General features: G+C 40.8%; 3 protein-coding genes across 4 annotated transcripts in view; 1 reads left to right on the top strand and 2 right to left on the bottom strand.

Annotated features, from left to right (window-relative positions):
- Positions 1-442: 442 nt before the first annotated feature.
- On the bottom strand, positions 443-1702 carry LOC126176462 (uncharacterized). The gene has a single exon (XM_049923618.1). It carries the CDS (start codon positions 1700-1702, stop codon positions 443-445), a length of 1260 nt encoding a protein of 419 aa, XP_049779575.1.
- A 41-nt stretch (positions 1703-1743) lies between these two features.
- LOC126176461 (uncharacterized) lies at positions 1744-2834 on the bottom strand. The gene is made up of 2 exons (XM_049923617.1): positions 2771-2834; positions 1744-2021 (listed from the first exon to the last, which is right to left on the bottom strand). The coding sequence occupies exons 1-2, from the start codon at positions 2832-2834 to the stop codon at positions 1744-1746; spliced, it is 342 nt and encodes a 113-aa protein (XP_049779574.1).
- A 3318-nt stretch (positions 2835-6152) lies between these two features.
- The window catches only part of LOC126175521 (uncharacterized aarF domain-containing protein kinase 2-like), a 121680-nt gene continuing 107671 nt past the window's right edge, over positions 6153-20161 (top strand). For both annotated transcript variants that reach the window (XM_049922348.1, XM_049922347.1), the window contains exons 1-2: positions 6153-6674; positions 18142-18371. In XM_049922348.1, coding sequence (XP_049778305.1) covers positions 18359-18371 — 13 coding nt within the window. In that variant the 5' untranslated portion in view covers positions 6153-6674; positions 18142-18358. The remainder of the gene's footprint in view (positions 6675-18141; positions 18372-20161) is intronic.

The raw sequence follows: 20161 nt of genomic DNA, 5'->3' as shown, positions 1-20161 counted from the left end.
CACACAAATTGCCATAATGTACAAGACCACCTTTATGTGCATTAACAATATTAGGAAAAGGATAGTTTGCTATTCACTGTAAAGGTGACATGTTGAGTTACAAACAGGCACAATGTAAAGACTGTTACACATTTAGCTTTTGGCCAAAGACTTCTTCAGAAAAGAAAACACAAAAAGATTTACACACACAAGCACACTCCCTGAACACATCTACACTATCTGGAGTGGGAGATATTGGTCATGTGTGCTTGCTAGTGTTAATCTGTTTGTGTTTTGTTTTCTGGAGAAGGCTTTGGCCAAAAACTAAATGTGTAACATTCTTTACATTGTGCCTGTCTGCAACTCAACATGTCACCTTTACAGTGAGTGGCAAACTATTTTTTTCCTAATATTGTTGATATTCCAACCTGGAGTTTACTTTTTTTTAACACTTAATCACCCCTCACAAAATCCTTCTCTGCTTTGTGGAAAAAAATCTAGCCTGAGATTCAATCTTGGCATTCACATTTACTGTGTTTTCTTCTGAGAAAGAAAAATCTTTATTAAGATTGCCAATGATCTTCTTCAGATCCTTCAATACTTTGGCCTTAGTCTCCGGTCCACACTGTGTTCCTTTGCTGAGTGCAACTATAGTTTCACAGTGAGACATCACATCCTGTTCAAATGTGTCAGCAGATTTTTCTGAATTGCCAGAAAGCAATGCTGACATATATTCATTGTCTGCACTAGAGGGCAAGGAACACTGTTCACTCTCCTGGACAGCACCAGACAGTGATTTGCCACATGCATGTATATGCTTACATATGTTAAAATTCAAAATGTTGTCTAAACAGCTGCATTTATACGAATGTACACATATGTTGCAGGTGTTACACTTAAGTGAACATTTTCTTTCGCATATCAGTTCTGAATTTGTTACAACAACATACACTTCACAACCAGGGGAAGAAAAAACTTCCCACAACCCTTCACCCCTGCATAAAATCTTCCCATTTGTTATAGCTGAGCTATCGTTGTGGCTTGCTTTCACTCTTGACGCCCTAGAGCACTGTTTACGTTTTGAGAGCTTCACTAAGCCCTCATATACTTTGCCTCTCACTAAACATAACAAAGCATTTAATGACTTATCCAGCCTTCTGCACTTTTTCCCTTCTAGATAACTGTATTTAATAACTTTATGTAGGGACTCCAAGTAATTGTTTGTATTAATGCCCAATCGGTGCCTAAAACAATACGCCCACTTTTCCACTCGCTGGCAGTACATCTTAAAGTACCTGCTAAATTCTGCAGTATCCGGATCATTCAATAAGTCTTCCACCACTTTCTCCAGACTACAACTAAATACATCTATATCCAGTTCAGTCTGAAGTCGCTTTAGTGAACTAAACACTGCTGATTTTTTCTCACTACACCCAGAAATTCTCCTTAAATTCTTAGACCAGTTCCGTTGTATATGCCAAGAACACAGCAACTCGTTTGGTACAGGTCCCATTACTGCTGACCATGCATTATAAAATGCTGGTGCATCGTCAGACATAAACACATTGATCTTTACAGTGCCCACCCTTTCTCTCACACATTTGAAATAAAAAGACAGTAAGCACATGTCTCCCCTATTTGAAAAACAAAATGCAACTGGCATTCCAGCACCATATCTATCAACAACGACAATAGTAAAAAGTTGAAAATCGTATGCAGTCATGCCATGAGTGCCATCCACACATATTTTATCTTCTCCATACTTTAGAAGTCTTCATCTTGAAAATTAGGATCCACTTGTTTTTGCTGCTTGAAATACAGTACTGGGTTGTCACTTTGTCTCTTCATTTCTTCAACCCACAATTTCACACTCACTGCATCATTTTCATGCTTCTTCGTTGCATAACCAATATCAAAATCCCTTTTTATATTATGCAAATCTTTTTTCTCAAGGAGATGGATTCTCTCCACACTTGCAGCGATTGGTGCACTTCGGACATCTTGTAAAACTCGTCCAACAGCAACACCCTGTGACAGCCGTCCTGAAAAAAGGAAAAAAAAGGAAATAAAAATGAAGCACATTGATAGACCCTACGTCTGTTCACACAAATAAATTTGATAATTTCATGTTTCATGTACATAAGTGTAACATAATCCATTTCACCTGAAACGTCCCCTTAGGAACAATTATACACGACTGTGCTGATAAACCTCTTACACTATTTGCTTTTCAAACAGCTGAGCAAAACTGAACGTACTCAAACATTCACTAAAGTGACACACAATATTTTTAGCGCAACGCAATCTGACTATCAAAGATCCCTGCAAAAGAATGGCCCCGAGTAACATTAAACTACACCTTTCAGAAATCACTTACCTCACAAAAATCTTCATTACTCGAACTACTGCAATACAGCGAGCACCACTACTGCCAGCTAAATAAAAGATTCAAACTACGGAAGGCACTAACTACTGATATGGATAGTTAGCAAATGAAAGATATTAATAGAGAACAAACAATGTATTTACCTTAATAGTCATAATATATATAGCAGTTCATGACAAATTTCAAAACTCCGCCATCTCTCTCCCCATATCCACCACTGCTGGCGGCTCACCTCCAACTGCGCAACGCTACGCGCTGTTCACATCCAGCTGCCACTGCCCAACACTACAATGGCAGACAACAATGCAAACTAGCCACAGACTGCACACAGCACAGCCAGTGATTTTCATATAGAGCGCTACGTAACGTTGCCAATAAGAAAACATAAACAGCCTACTTACACACCTGCCAACTCTGCCCTCTCGTTCCTATGCAGAAATGTTCTTCCAACATCTTGGGTGTGTCCCATATGTTTTGGAAAAAAAATTAAGCAGCATTTGTCCTCTGTTATTGTCACTTGCACGTTGGATGGACAAGTACTGCCTATTTTATTCGTGCCCATACTTTTGACACACCTGGCACCTGTTCCTTTAGAATTGAAATTGAAAGAGCGATGGCAGTGGTAATATTGAACACGTTTTTCTAGTCGCTCCTGCTCCGAACAATTCATTACATAACGAACATGGTTTACTTTTTCGTAAGAAATTTTCCACTCTTCAAAGTCCGAAAAAAATGTTAAGGCAGTATTTTTAAGTCATGTACTTGGGATCAACAAAATTTACTAAAACGTGACTAACACAATAAATATAAAATCAAACCTGCAAGACAACCAAATTCTATCTCCAGGCACTCAAAACTAACGTCATGGTTCTCTTGAATATGTGTTCTCAGTGTGTCATAAGTGAGAAACGAGAGAGAGCACTGTGGGCAAATAATGCGGCATTTCCGACTGTTTTCCTCCGACTTCATGCCATGCACAGTTATTTGATGACGTTTTAATGAACTGCATCTCATAAATGCAATTCCGCACTGGGGACACAATTCACTGCCTTTTCCTTTTTTAGACACATGGATATCAAGTTCATGAACTTTCCTCATGTGGGTGTAGAGGTTCTTTCGCATTTTAAACTCTGAACTGCATTCCTCACACTTATAGAGCGTTTCTTGGGAATCACTCATGTTTGCTAAAACAAACTAAACAATAACAAGAAACAATAACAAAACGGAACAGCAGCAACGAAATAACAAGAAGCAGCAACAAACAACGAAAGAAGTTAAATGGAGCACAAGGCAAACATCAACATGAATGGCGTCTTCGAACAGGATGCCTCGTCACGTGAAACCAACTTCCGGTCAGTAAACGTCAAAACAGCCAAGTGCGTACTGTCGGGAGACACTCCCCATGGTAAGCTGCGGTAACACTAGCCTCACAGCACGAATAACTTTGCTTTCGCCATCTTGAATGTCACATAAGTAAAGATTCCAAATTAAGCGTGTGGAAACGCTACTTGCATATAGTGTTAGTTCTAGGGGATGCACATGTAAGCAATCCTCGCCTGTGAAAACCCAGCTTAAAGGATATTTGTCAAATATATTTTATAAAAGACTTTGATGGTGAGTGGGGTACTTTTATCATATTTTTTGTAAAACAGAGTGTGGTCCTAGCTTTTATAAAAGATTTTTCGAAGAAATTCGACAGTGTAATGTGGGCCTTAGTCAGGGGTCTGAGAGGTCACAGAGACAATAAATCTAACTTTTCCTAGACTTACCATGTTGTAACAATTTTTTTTAATTTGTCATTGCAAAGAACCAAGTTGTCATTCAGTAATTGTGTCAACAAGAACACTATTGTGTGAAATTTATTTCACAGCATGATGATAAATGAGCTATATCAATGGTAAGCGTCAAGAAATAGGTGTGTGACACTATTTTCCAGAAATATGTATTTCTATGGTTACAGTAAGCCAAACAAAAATTGAATTCAGACGTTCCCTGACATCCCTGTACTGCAGATGACATACTGTATTAATTTAGACTTGGAGCTGATTTCTGATTGCATTATGTCAGCACACATAACGCAAAAAAAGGTAAAGTACATATGTAACCTATACAACAAAAGCTGATGTTAACATATAGTAACTTACATAAAATTTGTATGTATACATTTATATTTATTTATTTACGTGTTTAGTTCTGTAGGACCAAATTGTGGTGCAAATTTCCAAGATCATGGAACGTGTCAGTACATGAGGTTACAACATAAAAATAATAACAGATTAAAAATAAAATATTTATGAACCCAAAAAAAGTAATCCACTAATTTAAGTAAACATAATCAACAATATAACACAAGAATTAGCTTGATTTTTCAAGTGTCTCCTCAACAAAATAGAAGGAGTGACCCAAGAGGAAACTCTTCAGTTTCAATTTGAAAGCGCGTGGATTCTGCTAAGATTTTTTAATTTCTGTGGTAGCTTATTGTAAATGAATGCAGCAGTGAACTGCACACCTTTCTGCACAGGAATTAAGGAAGTGTCATCCAAATGCAGATTGGATTTTTGCCGAGTATTAACTAAGTGAAAGCTGCTAATTCTTGGAAATAACTGTAATTGTTAAGAATAAATGTCAGTAAGGAACATATATATTGAGGCGCTAAAGTCAAAATACCCAGACTGATGAACAGGGGTCGACAAGAGGTTCGTGAACTTACATCACTTATTGCCTGAACTGCACGTTTCTAGGCCAAAAATAGCCTTTTAGAATGGGAAGAGTTACCCCAAAATATAATATCGCACTACATAGTCGAATGAAAATAGCAAAGTAGAGTAATTTTCGTGGTGAACGATCACTTACTTCAGATACCGTTCAAATTATAAAAAATGTAAGTCTTTGATTGAACAAGATCCTGAACGTGGGCTTTCCACGACAGTGTACTATCTATCTGAACACCTCGAAGTTTGAGCTTTTCAGTTTCATTAATCATATTACCATTCTGTGAAATTAAAACGTCATGTGTTGTTGAATTGTGTGTTAGAAACTGTAAAAACTGATTCTTACTATGTTTTAGCGCTTCCTTATTTTCTACGAATCATGATCTTATGTTATGAACTGCACTATTTGAAACCGAGTCAATGTTGCACACAACATCCTTTACTACCTAGCTAGTGTCATCAGCAAACAGAAATATTTTAGAATCAACCATAATACTAGAGGACATATAATTTATATAAATAAGGAACAGGAATGATCCTGGGGCACCCCCGCCCAAATTGACCGTACTTCAATCAGAACGCACATCACAGCCATGCTCAACGCTGTCGAGAGTGACCTTTTGCTGCCTGTTGGTAAAGTAAGAGGTAAACCAATTGTGAGCTACTCCCCGTATCCCGTAATGGTAAAAGGAAAAATCCAACAAAGATGATGAAACTGTGGTGAAGCACGTTTGGGGATTAAACAAAACAAAACAAAAAAACTGTATTTTTACATGAAGGTGGATTCTCTTTAACTCATTATTATTTTCTGGCAATAGGATAACAGAGCTTAAAATTCCATTACGACAAATAGAAAGAAACGATTTAAGAGCCATGTTGGGGAACATACGAAAGCATAATGAGAGCAGTTTCACCGAGTGGCTGTTATTGACGCTTTTGTGACTGTTCATCTGATGGAATAAATTTTTTTCGGATAAGACGAATGACTGTCGCGCCAGTTGGCATGTACACGTTTTTAATGCTTCTGGAAGCCTTTCAGGCTCTCCTCCATAGATGAGCTCAGCGAAAATCTCTGAAGCACTTGAGCGTCAATAGGCCGACTGTTGTTGTTTACATGTGTACAGGTTATGTTGGAAACGTTTCGATGTTGAATTTAGTACAGACCGTCTGTGTAATTCTTCCGCGTCACCGTACAACAGGAAAGCTATGGCTAGATGTAGGGTCGCGCTTTCGTTGGATTTTCCTGAATGATTCGAAAAATGTTAGGTCTAGAAACGGGTGTACAATTGCGTATCGAAGAAAGCCGAATATTTATCAGAATAGCTGGGCACTTTGCACTTTTGGAAGGTTTTGTGCAACCGTTGCCTTTCCAGTTGTATTAGCGAAATCCACAGTGATGGAAAATCAGATGTTCAAGCAATTGCCTGCTGCTGTCATCGACAGTTCAGAAAACGTCTTATCGAGAACATGGGTTTTCGTCAGACTTATTTTTAGGGTGTTTCATTTGTTTGTTATTTTCACACCATTCGTCTTTTTAACACCTTTGTTATACATGGGAGAAAGATGTAGAGAATGTTGGTTCAAATTATTTGTTAATGGTAAGTATGGGATAAACTGTGGCTTTGAAAAAATTAATGTAACTCATAAATTAAAATTACATCTGCTGTACTTAACTCTTACAATGCTTTTCTTTAGTTCCGAAACAGTTTTCTTGTTTTACGATTTCTTTTTCAGAAAAGAATTCCATAGCCCAGAACAGTGTGTACATACAATTAGTTTGTAAGTAAAAACTACAGACTGTGAGACACTGACGACGAACTCTGAGAGCGTAACTTGCTGGTGGTATTATTCACGCATAGAAATTTTGTGTTATTTACACAGTGTATAGAAGTACTATGGATTGTAGATCTACAAGTCTGCTATCTGTATGTTCTCTCTTCTTTGTAATCTTTGTGTTAGGTGTGATTGGAAGCAGTTGTTAGATGTTGTTGTTGTTATCGTTGTCGTATTCAGTCCAGAGACTGGTTTGATGCAGCTGTCCATGCTACTCTATCATGTGCAAGCTTCATCTCCCAGTATCTGCTCAACCTACATCCTTCTGAATCTGCTTAGTGTACTGATTTCTTGGCTTCCCTCTACAATTTTTACCCTCCACGCTGCCCTCCAGTACTAAATTGGGATCCCTTGATGCCTCAAAACATTTCATACCAACCGATCCCTTCTTCTAGTCAAGTTGTGCCATAAATTTCTCTTCTCCCCAGTCCTATTCAATAGATCCTTATTAGTTATGTGGTCTACCCACCTAATCTTCAGCATTCTTCTGTAGCACCACATTTTGAAAGCTTCTATTCTCTTCTTGTCTAAACTATTTATCATCCACATTTCACTTCCACACATGGCTACACTCCACACAAATACTTTCAGAAATGACTTCCTGACATTTAAATCTATACTCAATGTTAACAATTTTCTCTAATTTCAGAAATGCTTTCCTTGCCATTTCCAGTCTACATTTTATATCCTCTCTACATCATCAGTTATTTTGCTCCCCAAATAGCAAAACTCATCTACTCCTTTAAGTGTCTCATTTCCTAATCTAATTCCTTCGGCATCACCCGATTTAATTCGATGACATTCCATTATCCTTGTCTTACTTTTGTTTATTTTCATCGTATAACCTCCTTTTGAGACACTGTACATTCCATTCATCTGCTCTTCCAGGTCCTTTGCTGTCTGTGAGAGAATTACAATGTCATTGGCAAACCTCAAAGTTTTTATTTCTTCTCCATGGATTTTAATTCCTACTTTGAATTTTTCTTTTGTTTCCTTTACTGCTTGCTCAATATACAGATTGAATAAAATTGAGGATAGGCTACAACCCTGTTTCACTCCCTCCCAACCACTGCTTCCCTTTGATGCCCCTCGACTCTTATAACTGAAATCTGGTTTCTGTACAAATTGTAAATAGCCTTTTGCTCCCTGTATTTGACCCCTGCCAATTCAGAATTTGAAAGAGAGTATTCCAGCCAACACTGTCAAAAGCTTTCACTAAGTGTACAAATGCTAGAAACGTAGGTTTGCCTTTCCTTACTCTATCTTCTAAGATAAGTCGTAGGGCCGGATTGCCTCACCTGTTCCAACATTTCTACGGAATCCAAACTGATGTTCCCCGAGGTCGGCCTCTACCACTTTTTCCATTCCTCTGGAAAGAATTCGTATTTGTATTTTCCAGCTGTGACTTGTTAAACTGATAGTTCCGTAATTTTCACTTATGTCAACACTTGCTTTCTTTGGGATTGGAATTATTATCTTCTTCTTGAAGTTTGAGGGTATTTCTCCTGTCTTATCTATCTTGCTCACCATGTGGTAGAGTTTTGTCAGGGCAGGCTCTCCCAAGGCTATCAGTAGTTCTGATGGAATGTTGTCTCCTCCCGGGGCCTTGTTTCAACTGGTTCTGCTCTGTCAAACTCTTCGCACAGTATCATATCTCCCATTTCATCTTCATCTACATGCTCTTCCATTTCCATAATATTGTTCTCAAGTACATCGCCCTTGTATAGAATATATACTCCTTCCACCTTTCTGCTTTCCATTCTTTGCTTAGAACTGGGTTTCCATCAGAGCTCTTGATATTCATACGAGTGGTTCTCTTTTCTCCAAAGGTTTCTTTAATTTTCCTGTAGGCAGTATCTATCTTACCGCTAGTGAGATAAGCCTCTACATCCTTACATTTGTCCTCTGGCCATCCCTGCTTAGCCATTTTCCACTTCCTGTCAATCTCAATTTTGAGACATTTGTATTCCTTTTTGCCTGCTTCATGTACTGCATTTTTATATTTTCTCCTTTCATCAATTTAATTCAATATTTCTTTTGTTACCCAAGAATTTCTACTAGCCCTCGTCTTTTTACCTACTAGATCCTCTGCTGCTTTCACTACTTCATTCTCAAAGCTACCCATTCTTCTACTACTGTACTTCTTTCCCCCATTCTTGTCAATTGTTCCCTTATGCTCTCCCTTAAACTCTGTACAACCTCTGGTTTAGTCAGTTTATCTAGGTCCCATCTCCTTAAATCCCCACCTTTTTGCAGTTTCTTCAGTTTTAATCTACAGTTCATAACCAATAGATTGTGGTCAGAGTCCACATCGGCCCCTGGAAATGTCTTACAATTTAAAACCTGGTTCCTAAATCTCTGTCTTACCATTATATAATCTATCTGAAACCTGTCGGTATCTCCAGGGTTCTTCCATGTATACAACCTTTTTTCATGATTCTTGAACCAAGTGTTAGCTGTGATTAATTTATGCTCTGTGTAAAATTATGACAGGCAGCTTCCTCTTTCTTTCCTTACCCCCCATTCCATATTCATCTACTACGTTTCCTTCTCTCCCTTTTCCTACTATTGAATTCCAGTCACCAATGACTATTAAATTTTCGTCTGCCTTCGCTATTTGAATAATATATTATCTCCTCATACACTTCATCAATTTCTTCGTCATCTGCGGAGCTACTTGGCATATAAACTGGTACTACTGTGGTAGGCAAGAGCTTTGTGTTTATCTTGGCTACAATAATGCATTCACTATGCTGTTTGTTGTAGCTTACCAGTACTCCTATTTTTTTTATTAATTATTAAACCTACTCCTGCGTTACCCTAGTTGTTTTTGTATTTATAATCCTGTATTCCCCTCACCAGAAGTCTTTTTCCTCCTGCCACCGAACTCCACTAATTCCCACTATATCTAACTTTAACCTATCCATTTTCCTTTTTAAATTTTCTGATCTGCCTGCCCGATTAAGATATCTGACGTCCCATGCTCTGATCCGTAGAACACCAGTTTTCTTTCTACTGATAATGATGTCCTCCTGAGTAGTCCCTGCTTGGAGATCCAAATGGGGGACTATTTTACCTCCGGAATATTTTACCCAAGAGGATACCATCATCAATCATTTAACCATACAGTAAAGCTGCATTCACTCGGGGAAAATTACGGATGTGGTTTCCCCTTGCTTTCAGCCGATTGCAGTACCAGCACAGCAAGGCCGTTTTGGTTAGTGTTACGAGGCCAGATCAGTCAGTCATCCAGACTGTTGCCCCTGCAACTACTGACAAGGCTGCTGCCCCTCTTCAGGAACCACACATTTGTCAGGCCTCTCAACAGATACACCTCCGTTGTGGTTGCACCTATGGTATAGCTATATGTATCGCTGAGGCACGGAAGCCTCCCCACCAACGGCAAGGTCCATGGTTCATGGGGGGAAGTTGTTAGATACACATCTTATTCCTCATGATTCTAGCTAATTTTGTAGGGTACAGAGGAGTATTCGACACTTGTCATTGGCTATTATCTTTGATGGAATGTTAGTAGCTGCTATGCTATTACAGTTTGGTGCGCATTGCCACAGTCTGGTTGTTGGTTGGTGAAGCCAACCAATGTGAAAGCAAAAGTTTTGGTTGTGGTGACTGATTGATCTGTAGTATAGCCCGCGGTTTGGGTTGGGTTGGAAGATGACAGTGTGTTTGTGAGTTGGTGAAGCCTACGAATGGAAAACAAAAATACCTGGTATGAGTGACGCACTGATCTGTAGTTGAGCCCACATGAAAAAAAAAAATTGCCAGTGATTTGACGTTATAATTACCATGATGATTATGTTTGTCGCATGTTTCCTCTGTGACTGGTCAAAGCTGATGGCTGGTATAGAATATGCGGGTCGACCGAAGCGTCCGATCCCACATGTCGGCTTTGATCCATGACATAAGGCTGTTGTGGTGTGTGATGTCACGACAGCGCAGAATTTAGTTTGTGAGAGTGGTGTGTTTGTAGGTGTCGTTTTGATGCGATCGGTGGTGCTCTCTGGTGGTGTGTTAGGTGATGTTTTTGGTTTAGTTTTGTGAGTGTGGCGCCGTGTTTGAATTTTTGTAAACTGCTTTTTTTATGTATGTGGTAGGTATGGATATGACTGACAGGGTCAACAGTTTTTGGTTGTCGGCTATGATGGGGGACAGTGCATTGTCTCTAATAAAATTTCTTCAACTGTTCAGATTTTTGGATGAAGTCGTGAAGTGTTCAGTATGTCGTGAAGAAATGAGGCTTGCTTAAAATTCCGGTGCCTTGGACCAGGGACGGCTGTATGTGGAGATGTCGTAAGGATAGTGTCAAGGGAAGTGTTCGATCCCAATGTGCGGCTGTGAATGTTGGTATTGGTATCGGGAGATGTTTTTGAGCTATATAGGCCAAGGGAAGTGTTAGGTCCGAATTTATGGGATTGGAAGCTGATGTTGAGCTGTATAGGTCAAGGGAAGTGTTCGATCCCGATTTATAGGATCGGGAGCTGCTGTTAAGCTATATAGGTCAAGGGAAGTATCTGATTCCAGATGATATTGTGTTTAGTGGTATTTGGGGAGTTTTGTGATGTCGGTTTTTTCATCATTTTGCGTGGTTTTGTATGGGGGTGTGTGTCTAAATTTGTTTATATTTAGTTTGTCCCCACCCAAAAACCCCCTATTACCGCGCTTGTCCCGTTAGTGTAATTAGGCTTTACGTGGAACGTGTGTGTGTGTTTGTTTTTCGATGTATTTTCATCCTCATAATGTGTACGTCACGACTTCATATGCTCCATATTGGAATCGTGGTTTATGGTCGTTTCCGCCATATTTGTGATGTCATGGGTCAAAGCAGACGGGCGGGATCGGACGCTTCCGTATTTCCGAATATGCCTCTTTATCCATTTAGTGGTAAAATGTTATTCATACTTATTCTGTCTACAGAGGATATTGGTCAGATTGTGGCCTTTGATACTACTGACATAAGTGACTTGTTAGCCCAGAGCTCTAGCTATGATATAGATCAGCCTGTTACCACAACCTGTTTCCCAAAACGTAATATAGTTGCAAAACAAATATTGTCAGTGTTCTGTACTGATTCTTTCTGTATATATATGTCACATCACAACATCATTTTATGAGAAGTGATAGCCTTTGTGCTGTATGTTTAGTTTCAGTTCTACATCTACATCTACGTTTATACTCCGCAAGCTACCCAACGGTGTGTGGCAGAGGGCACTTTACGTGCCACTGTCATTACCTCCCTTTTCTGTTCCAGTCGCGTATGGTTCGCAGGAAGAACGACTGTCTGAAAGCCTCAGTGCGCGCTCGAATCTCTCTAATTTTACATTCGTGATCTCCTCGGGAGGTATAAGTAGGGGGAAGCAATATATTCGATACCTCATCCAGAAACGCACCCTCTTGAAACCTGGCGAGCAAGCTACACCGTGATACAGAGCGCCTCTCTTGCAGAGTCTGCCACTTGAGTTTGCTAAACATCTCCGTAACGCTATCACGGTTACAAAATAACCCTGTGACGAAACATGCCGCTCTTTTTTGGATCTTCTCTATCTCCTCCGTCAACCCGATCTGGTACGGATCCCACACTGATGAGCAATACTCAAGTATAGGTCGAATGAGTGTTTTGTAAGCCACCTCCTTTGTTGATGGACTACATTTTCTAAGGACTCTCCCAATGAATCTCAACCTGGTACCCGCCTTACCAACAATTAATTTTATGTGATCATTCCACTTCGAATCGTTCCGCACGCACACTCCCAGATATTTTACAGACGTAACTGCTACCAGTGTTTGTTCCGCTATCATACACTCCTGGAAATGGAAAAAAGAACACATTGACACCGGTGTGTCAGACCCACCATACTTGCTCCGGACACTGCGAGAGGGCTGTACAAGCAACGATCACACGCACGGCACAGCGGACACACCAGGAACCGCGGTGTTGGCCGTCGAATGGCGCTAGCTGCGCAGCATTTGTGCACCGCCGCCGTCAGTGTCAGCCAGTTTGCCGTGTCATACGGAGCTCCATCGCAGTCTTTAACACTGGTAGCATGCCGCGACAGCGTGGACGTGAACCGTATGTGCAGTTGATGGACTTTGAGCGAGGGCGTATAGTGGGCATGCGGGAGGTCGGGTGGACGTGCCGCCGAATTGCTCAACACGTGGGGCGTGAGGTCTCCACAGTACATCGATGTTGTCGCCAGTGGTCGGCGGAAGGTGCACGTGCCCGTCGACCTGGGACCGGACCGCAGCAACGCACGGATGCACGCCAAGACCATAGGATCCTACGCAGTGCCGTATGGGACCGCACCGCCACTTCCCAGCAAATTAGGGACACTATTGCTCCTGGGGTATCGGCGAGGACCATTCGCAACCATCTCCATGAAGCTGGGCTACGGTCCCGCACACCGTTAGGCCGTCTTCCGCTCACGCCCCAACATCGTGCAGCCCGCCTCCAGTGGTGTCGCGACAGGCGTGAATGGAGGGACGAATGGAGACGTGTCGTCTTCAGCGATGAGAGTCGCTTCTGCCTTGGTGTCAATGATGGTCGTATGCGTGTTTGGCGCCGTGCAGGTGAGCGCGACAATGAGACTGCATACGACCGAGGCACACAGGGCCAACACCCGGCATCATGGTGTGGGGAGCGATCTCCTACACTGGCCGTACACCACTGGTGATCGTCGAGGGGACACTGAGTAGTGCACGGTACATCCAAACCGTCATCGAACCCATCGTTCTACCATTCCTAGACCGACAAGGGAACTTGCTGTTCCAACAGGACAATGCACGTCCGCATGTATCCCGTGCCACCCAACGTGCTCTAGAAGGTGTAAGTCAACTACCCTGGCCAGCAAGATCTCCAGATCTGTCCCCCATTGAGCATGTTTGGGACTGGATGAAGCGTCGTCTCACGCGGTCTGCACGTCCAGCACGAACGCTGGTCCAACTGAGGCGCCAGGTGGAAATGGCATGGCAAGCCGTTCCACAGGACTACATCCAGCATCTCTACGATCGTCTCCATGGGAGAATAGCAGCCTGCATTGCTGCGAAAGGTGGATATACACTGTACTAGTGCCGACATTGTGCATGCTCTGTTGCCTTTGTCTATGTGCCTGTGGTTCTGTCAGTGTGATCATGTGATGTATCTGACCCCAGGAATGTGTCAATAAAGTTTCCCCTTCCTGGGACAATGAATTCACGGTGTTCTTATTTCAATTTCCAGGAGTGTATAATCATACAATAAAGGATCCTTCTTTCTATATATTCACAATACATTACATTTATCTATGTTAAGGGTCAGTTGCCACTCCCTGCACCAAGTGCCTATCCGCTGCAGATCTTCCTCCATTTCGCTACAATGTTCTAATGCTGCAACTTCTCTGTATATTACAGCATCATCCGTGAAAAGCCGCATGGAACTTCCGACACTATCTACTAGGTCATTTATATATATTCTGAAAAGCAATGGTCCCATAACACTCCCCTGTGGCACGCCAGAGGTTACCTTAATGTCTGTAGACGTCTCTCCATTGATAACAACATGCTGTGTTCTGTTTGCTAAAAACTCTTCAATCCAGCCACACAGCTGGTCTGATATTCCGTAGGCTCTTACTTTGTTTATCAGGCGACAGTGCGGAACTGTATCGAATGCCTTCCGGAAGTCAAGGAAAATAGCATCTACCTGGGAGCTTGTATCTAATACTTTCTGGGTCTCATGAACAAATAAAGGGAGTTGGGTCTCACACGATCGCTGTTTCCGGAATCCATGTTGATTCCTACAGAGTAGATTCTGGGTTTCCAAAAACGACATGATACGCGAGCAAAAAACATGTTCTAAAATTCTACAACAGATCGACGTCAGAGATATAGGTCTATAGTTTTGCGGATCTGCTCGACGACCCTTCTTGAAGACTGGGACTACCTGTGCTCTTTTCCAATCATTTAGAACCTTCCGTTCCTCTATAGACTTGCGGTACATGGCTGTTAGAAGGGGGGCAAGTTATTTTGCATACTCTGTGTAGAATCGAATTGGTATCCCGTCAGGTCCAGTGGACTTTCCTCTGTTGAGTTGCTTTTCTATTCTATTCAGTTGATCCAAGGTCTATACATGATGCTACAACAAGAAACAGATTGCATTTCTGCTGAGAGAATTGCACATGTTTGTGTAGTTCTGCAAATAGAAGCAACTAAGAATCCTTGTATACATGAAATGTATTCCCCGTTGTGGATATGAACAAATATCAGCTGACAGAAATGAAAATTTATTCCAGACTGGGCCTCTAACCTAGATTTTCTGCTTATTGTGAGCAGTCACTTTACTGTTAGGCTATCCAAGGACAACTTATGGCCAGACCCAAACTTCCATATGTCGTCAACTGCGACGAGGGAGAAATCTGGTTTGAGTCCCGATCTGGCACAAATTTTCGTTGTAGTAGTTCCATTATACAGCTGATGGTTGTTCACATTCACAACTGTGAATAAATTTCATGTATTTCATAATGGCTGCAGCTGCTAGAGTGCCTGATGCTCCAGACATGCATGATGTCTGAAGGAGCATTGCGTTATAATTCGGAATAACACAGGCACTGCAATATCATATTTATTTGCTGACACTGTGCAAACGACTTTCATGTAAAATGACTTGCCTGTACAGAATATGTGTAACCGATGTATGAGTACAGGTTGTAGACAAATGGTTGATGACATATGGAAGTTTAGGTCTGGCGGTGAGTCATGCTCATGTAGCCTAGTGGTAAGGTGACTGGGGACATTGCATTGTAATTCGGAGTAACACAGGCACCGCAATATCGTATTTATCTGCCAACACTCGGCAAGTGACTTTCATGTAAAAAGTCTTTCCTGTACGGGAATATACATAATGGATGTAACAAGTACAGGCTGTAAACAAATGGTTGACGACATATGCAAGTTTGGGTCTGGACGTGAGTCATGCTCTGATAGCCTAATGGTATGAGACTGCTTGCGACAAGAGAGAAATCCGGGTTACATTCCCAGTCCGGCACATGTTTTCATTGTTGTCATTCCATTATGCAGCTGATGGTTGTTCATATTCGCAACTGTGAATACATTTCATAATGACTGTAGTCACTGCAGTGTCTGTTCGCCCAAAGGAACATTGCATCATAATTCAGAGTGACACAGGTACTGCAATATTGTAGGTTCCCTGGTCATCCAGCCCCATTCGCTGGTAGAATTTATGTATAGATCTGGACTGTGACAGAGAGACCTTTACTTGTACCCATACAGAAGCAACTTGAAATCAGTGTATGCAGCCCTAGTTGTTTTATGTTCCAATAATTTCTATGAAACATTCCCATTGGTCGGTAGCTGCTTCACTCTTTCAAAGAGAGGGTGTTCCTGCATTGCCTCAAATCCATGGTCAGTGTCAGATTATGCCTCAACATGGTATTCTGTCATGTAAACCATTTCTGATGCAGTGTTTAGCGCTCTGGAGTGTTTGGGAGGTAGATATTTCAAATCTATTCAGATTCAAGTTTTCCATTATGCCTAAATCACTCCAGGCAAATGCTGGGGTAGTTCCATTGAAAAGGCACGGCTGATCTCCTTCACCATCCCTGAGACATTCTGAGCTTGCGCTCCATCTATGATGACATTGATGGGATGTTAAACCATAATCTTGCTTCCTTGATACATTTCAATTTATTTTGATAAATTTTTTGAATGAACTTAACATTTTTTCAGTGCAGGCACACACAAGTGCATATGGGTGTTGAGTGTAAATTGTTTAACTACTCATGTGTTTCATTGATTATGTGTATAATAAACTATGCTGTTGAACCTTCCAGGAAGATTAATATTGTGTACTGGATTGGGACCTTAACCTGGAACCTTGCCTTTCGCAGGCAATGTTCTTTCTGACTGCTTTCCAGGCTCCAATCATTATCTGCTCTCCCCACTCTACTTCCACCCATATACAAGTATATAAATTTTAACTTTCAAACTCCATGGAAGTTCTCCTGCGTACCTTATTGGACTAGCACTTCTGGAAGAAGGGACACTACAGAGAAATGGCTTAGCCATAACATAGGGAATTGTTACCATAGCGAATTTCTGAATCCGCTATTGTGTGTGTGTGTGTGTGTGTGTGTGTGTGTGTGTGTGTGTGCGCGCACGTGCTCAGTAGTTGGAACTTCCTTGCAGTTTAAAACTGTACCCGACTGGGACTTGATATTGAAAGCTTGCTGTCTTTCTAGATGCAATTTCCAAGTTGTGGCTACTCTATTTCTCTGCACTATCCATTCTTTCAGGAGCACTGTTCCTGTTAGTTTTGCAGGAGAACTTAGCTATGAAATTTGGAATGTACAAGAGAGGTTCTGGCAGAAAGAGGACTGGGATGATAAGTCGTATGGATAGCTCATGTGGTAAGAGCATTGCCAATGAAAGGTAAGGTTCTGGGTTCAGTTTCAATCCAGCACACAATTTTAATGTGCCAGGGAGTTTACAAAACAGTCAACATTCTACTTCAAAGTGAAAATTTCATTCTGGAATATGCTGTTCTCAGGGAATACCTTAATTTCACACAGAACTAGAAAATGAGCATGATTGCTTTAATATACTTTATTAAATCTTTCAAAATGATAGAGCACAGCAATCAGTCAGCGTTTCCTTTCTACCTTTATTAAAGCAGATCCAGATTTCGTCTAGTAACTGTGATAGGTGTAGAATACTAGGGCATGTATAAAAAATGTGCTTTAATAAGGCTATAAAGTCATGTCATAGTTGTTGAGCGAATATCTTTTTCCTAATGTAAGATCATTTTACTCGATTAAATTGCACGCAGTTGGGAAGTTTGTCCTGCTGTACAAATATAAAATATTTTATATGCAGCATGTTCAGTACTTGTATACATTTTCAAGGGTGTACCTTGTGAGGAGTGGCAGAGGGCTGCTAAACTCAATTTCAAGTTGAAGTCTCATCCTGCCCAGCCGGATAGGCAGATCGGTTTGATGAAGGTTGTACATGTAATGGGCACTGACTATTAGCAGGACTGCCCAGAGCCATGCGTCAAGAAATCACAAAATTGTTTCATCGTTCACTGCCAATCTACCATGAATAAGCTCCTCCTTTCCCCCTTCTCCAGTTCTGGTCCTGCGTACACTCTTGTCTCTTGTACATTTTGGTATAAAATTTATAACCAAGCATTTTATTTTAGAGTGACTTCATTTTTTTCTGATTTAGGTATTGAAATTTCTGGACCAGTGATGGTGAAATTAGGGCAATGGGCATCAACGAGGCGAGATCTTTTTTCTGAAGAATTTTGTTTCCACATGTCAAAATTACAAAGGAGGACAAGACCACACTCTTGGCATCATACAGAAAAAACTCTTCAGAAAGCATATGGACCAGCTTGGAACCAAGTGATCCTGAAGATAAATACCGAGCCGATTGGTTCAGGATGTTGTGCTCAGGTAGTGTACTAGCGATAGAATGCAATTTTTTTTTTCTCTGTGGTTGAAATGCTTACTTTTTCTATTTAAGAGTGCCAGCTGTTTAGCTTTTTTCTCCAAACATTTTGATTTTCATAAGCCGTATTTCGGTAATACGTACCATAAAAAATTAGAATCTCTGTGACAGTTTCCAACCACTCAGCCACAATTTACTCTATACAATGGTTACCGTAATTCTGTTCTGATTTTGATCTCTGTTGAGTTCCATAACTCTGCTCCCATCAAACGTAACCGTATTTCCAATATTTATTTAAATAATCAAATTGCTCTAGCAATCCAACGGTTGTTGACAGCTCTTCCACATGTGGAAAATTAGTTTTTCCTTTACTGCTGGAGGCAATCTACTGATAAGTACTTCCACCAAATTCATTTCACTAGTTGGTTGATCTAAATACTTGCATTGGTCAAGGAGCCATTCTAAAAAATTATATAGTCCTCTCTGTGAATCATTATACAGTTCTAGTCCTAAAAAGCCATAACCTTAGCCTTTGCTGTGCCCCACTTGTGCAGTATCTTCATTTTAAGTCTCTCTCAGATTGACTGTTGTCAAAAATGACTCTGCATTAAATAATACCCACTGGAGTGAATTTCCCTCTAAGTGATACTGTGAAACGAACTCATTCCTGGTCACCCCACATATTGACTAATGTCCCATGGAATTCTTTACATGTCCTGTTGTTGTGCTCTCCTTATCATGCTCCTTAAAGGGTGGTGGTGTCTTCTGATGCACAATTGTATGCTGTGCATTTTTTCTTTACATTAAACCTTACACCTAAAATATGACACATTTTCTACAGCCAGTTCACATACACGCAATTTCCTCAAAAACCGTGTTTGAACATCTGCTATTTCTTTTTCCAGTTTCTTATCTAAAGATTCTAGTTCTTTCTTTACCTGAAGATTTTCGATTTTAATTGCCTCACTTTCACATACCAATTTGGACACAACAGAGTTTTTAACTCTGCCTTCTAAGTTTTCTGAGGCTCTCCTGTATTGCCATTAATTTTTTATGTAATATTCTTTCCAACATCTTTAAAAAACAGATAGCTGCTGCTTCCAGCACTCCAAATCCTCTCTCCTTTTTTTTGTTCTCTCTCTTCCTTTTCGCTTAGATTCATTGCTTACTGTTCCCTCTGATCCTGGTCTATTATTTACCTTAAAATTGGATTTAACTTTCTTTTTAACTTCCTCTGATTTTGTAAAATCCAGTTAATGCTGGCTACAATATATTATGAAAAGGATGGACTGCTTCTGACCATATAGAGGAGACATTAAGTCAAAGGCAGCACGTGCGCGCGCACACACACACACACACACACACACACACACACACACACACACACACACTCTCTCTCTCTCTCTCTCTCTCTCTCTCTCTCTCTCTCTCTCTCTCTCTCTCTATCTATGCACATGATGACTGTTTCCAACCATTGTCTTTTCATCTTTTCATTGTGCCTGTCTGTGACCCCACATCCTGTCTATATGGTGAGCGGCAGTCTGTTTCTATTTTTTTTTTCACAGTATTGTTGTTATTCCATTCTGGGCTTTTCATTGGTTAATATAGGCAGTCAAATAGAAATCCGAACACCCACCACAATGGGACTGTGGAATGGTTCCATTCAAAAGGAATCACCACATATGTTAAGACATTTATCCCACTAGGAGACAAGATGATGCATTTTTGATGTGTAGAATACAATTGGCTGCTTGTGGATCAAAACTGCACCCACTCTTGCCTTTTCTTGCCCAAC

This window comes from Schistocerca cancellata, chromosome 3, assembly GCF_023864275.1.
Source record: "Schistocerca cancellata isolate TAMUIC-IGC-003103 chromosome 3, iqSchCanc2.1, whole genome shotgun sequence".
In the NCBI taxonomy this organism is placed as follows: Eukaryota; Metazoa; Arthropoda; class Insecta; order Orthoptera; family Acrididae; genus Schistocerca; species Schistocerca cancellata.
Note: the sequence above shows the minus strand (reverse complement) of the source record. Positions and strands in the feature narration are given on the sequence as shown.

Excerpts from the sequence above, each read along its gene's own strand:
- LOC126176462 (XM_049923618.1), bottom strand. The coding sequence starts at position 1,702 with ATGACTGCATACGATTTTCAACTTTTTACTATTGTCGTTGTTGATAGA.
- LOC126176461 (XM_049923617.1), bottom strand. The coding sequence starts at position 2,834 with ATGGGACACACCCAAGATGTTGGAAGAACATTTCTGCATAGGAACGAG. Across the intron at positions 2,022-2,770 it reads CGAGAGGGCAGAGTTGGCAG|GACGGCTGTCACAGGGTGTT; the intron begins GTGTGTAAGTAG and ends TCCTTTTTTCAG.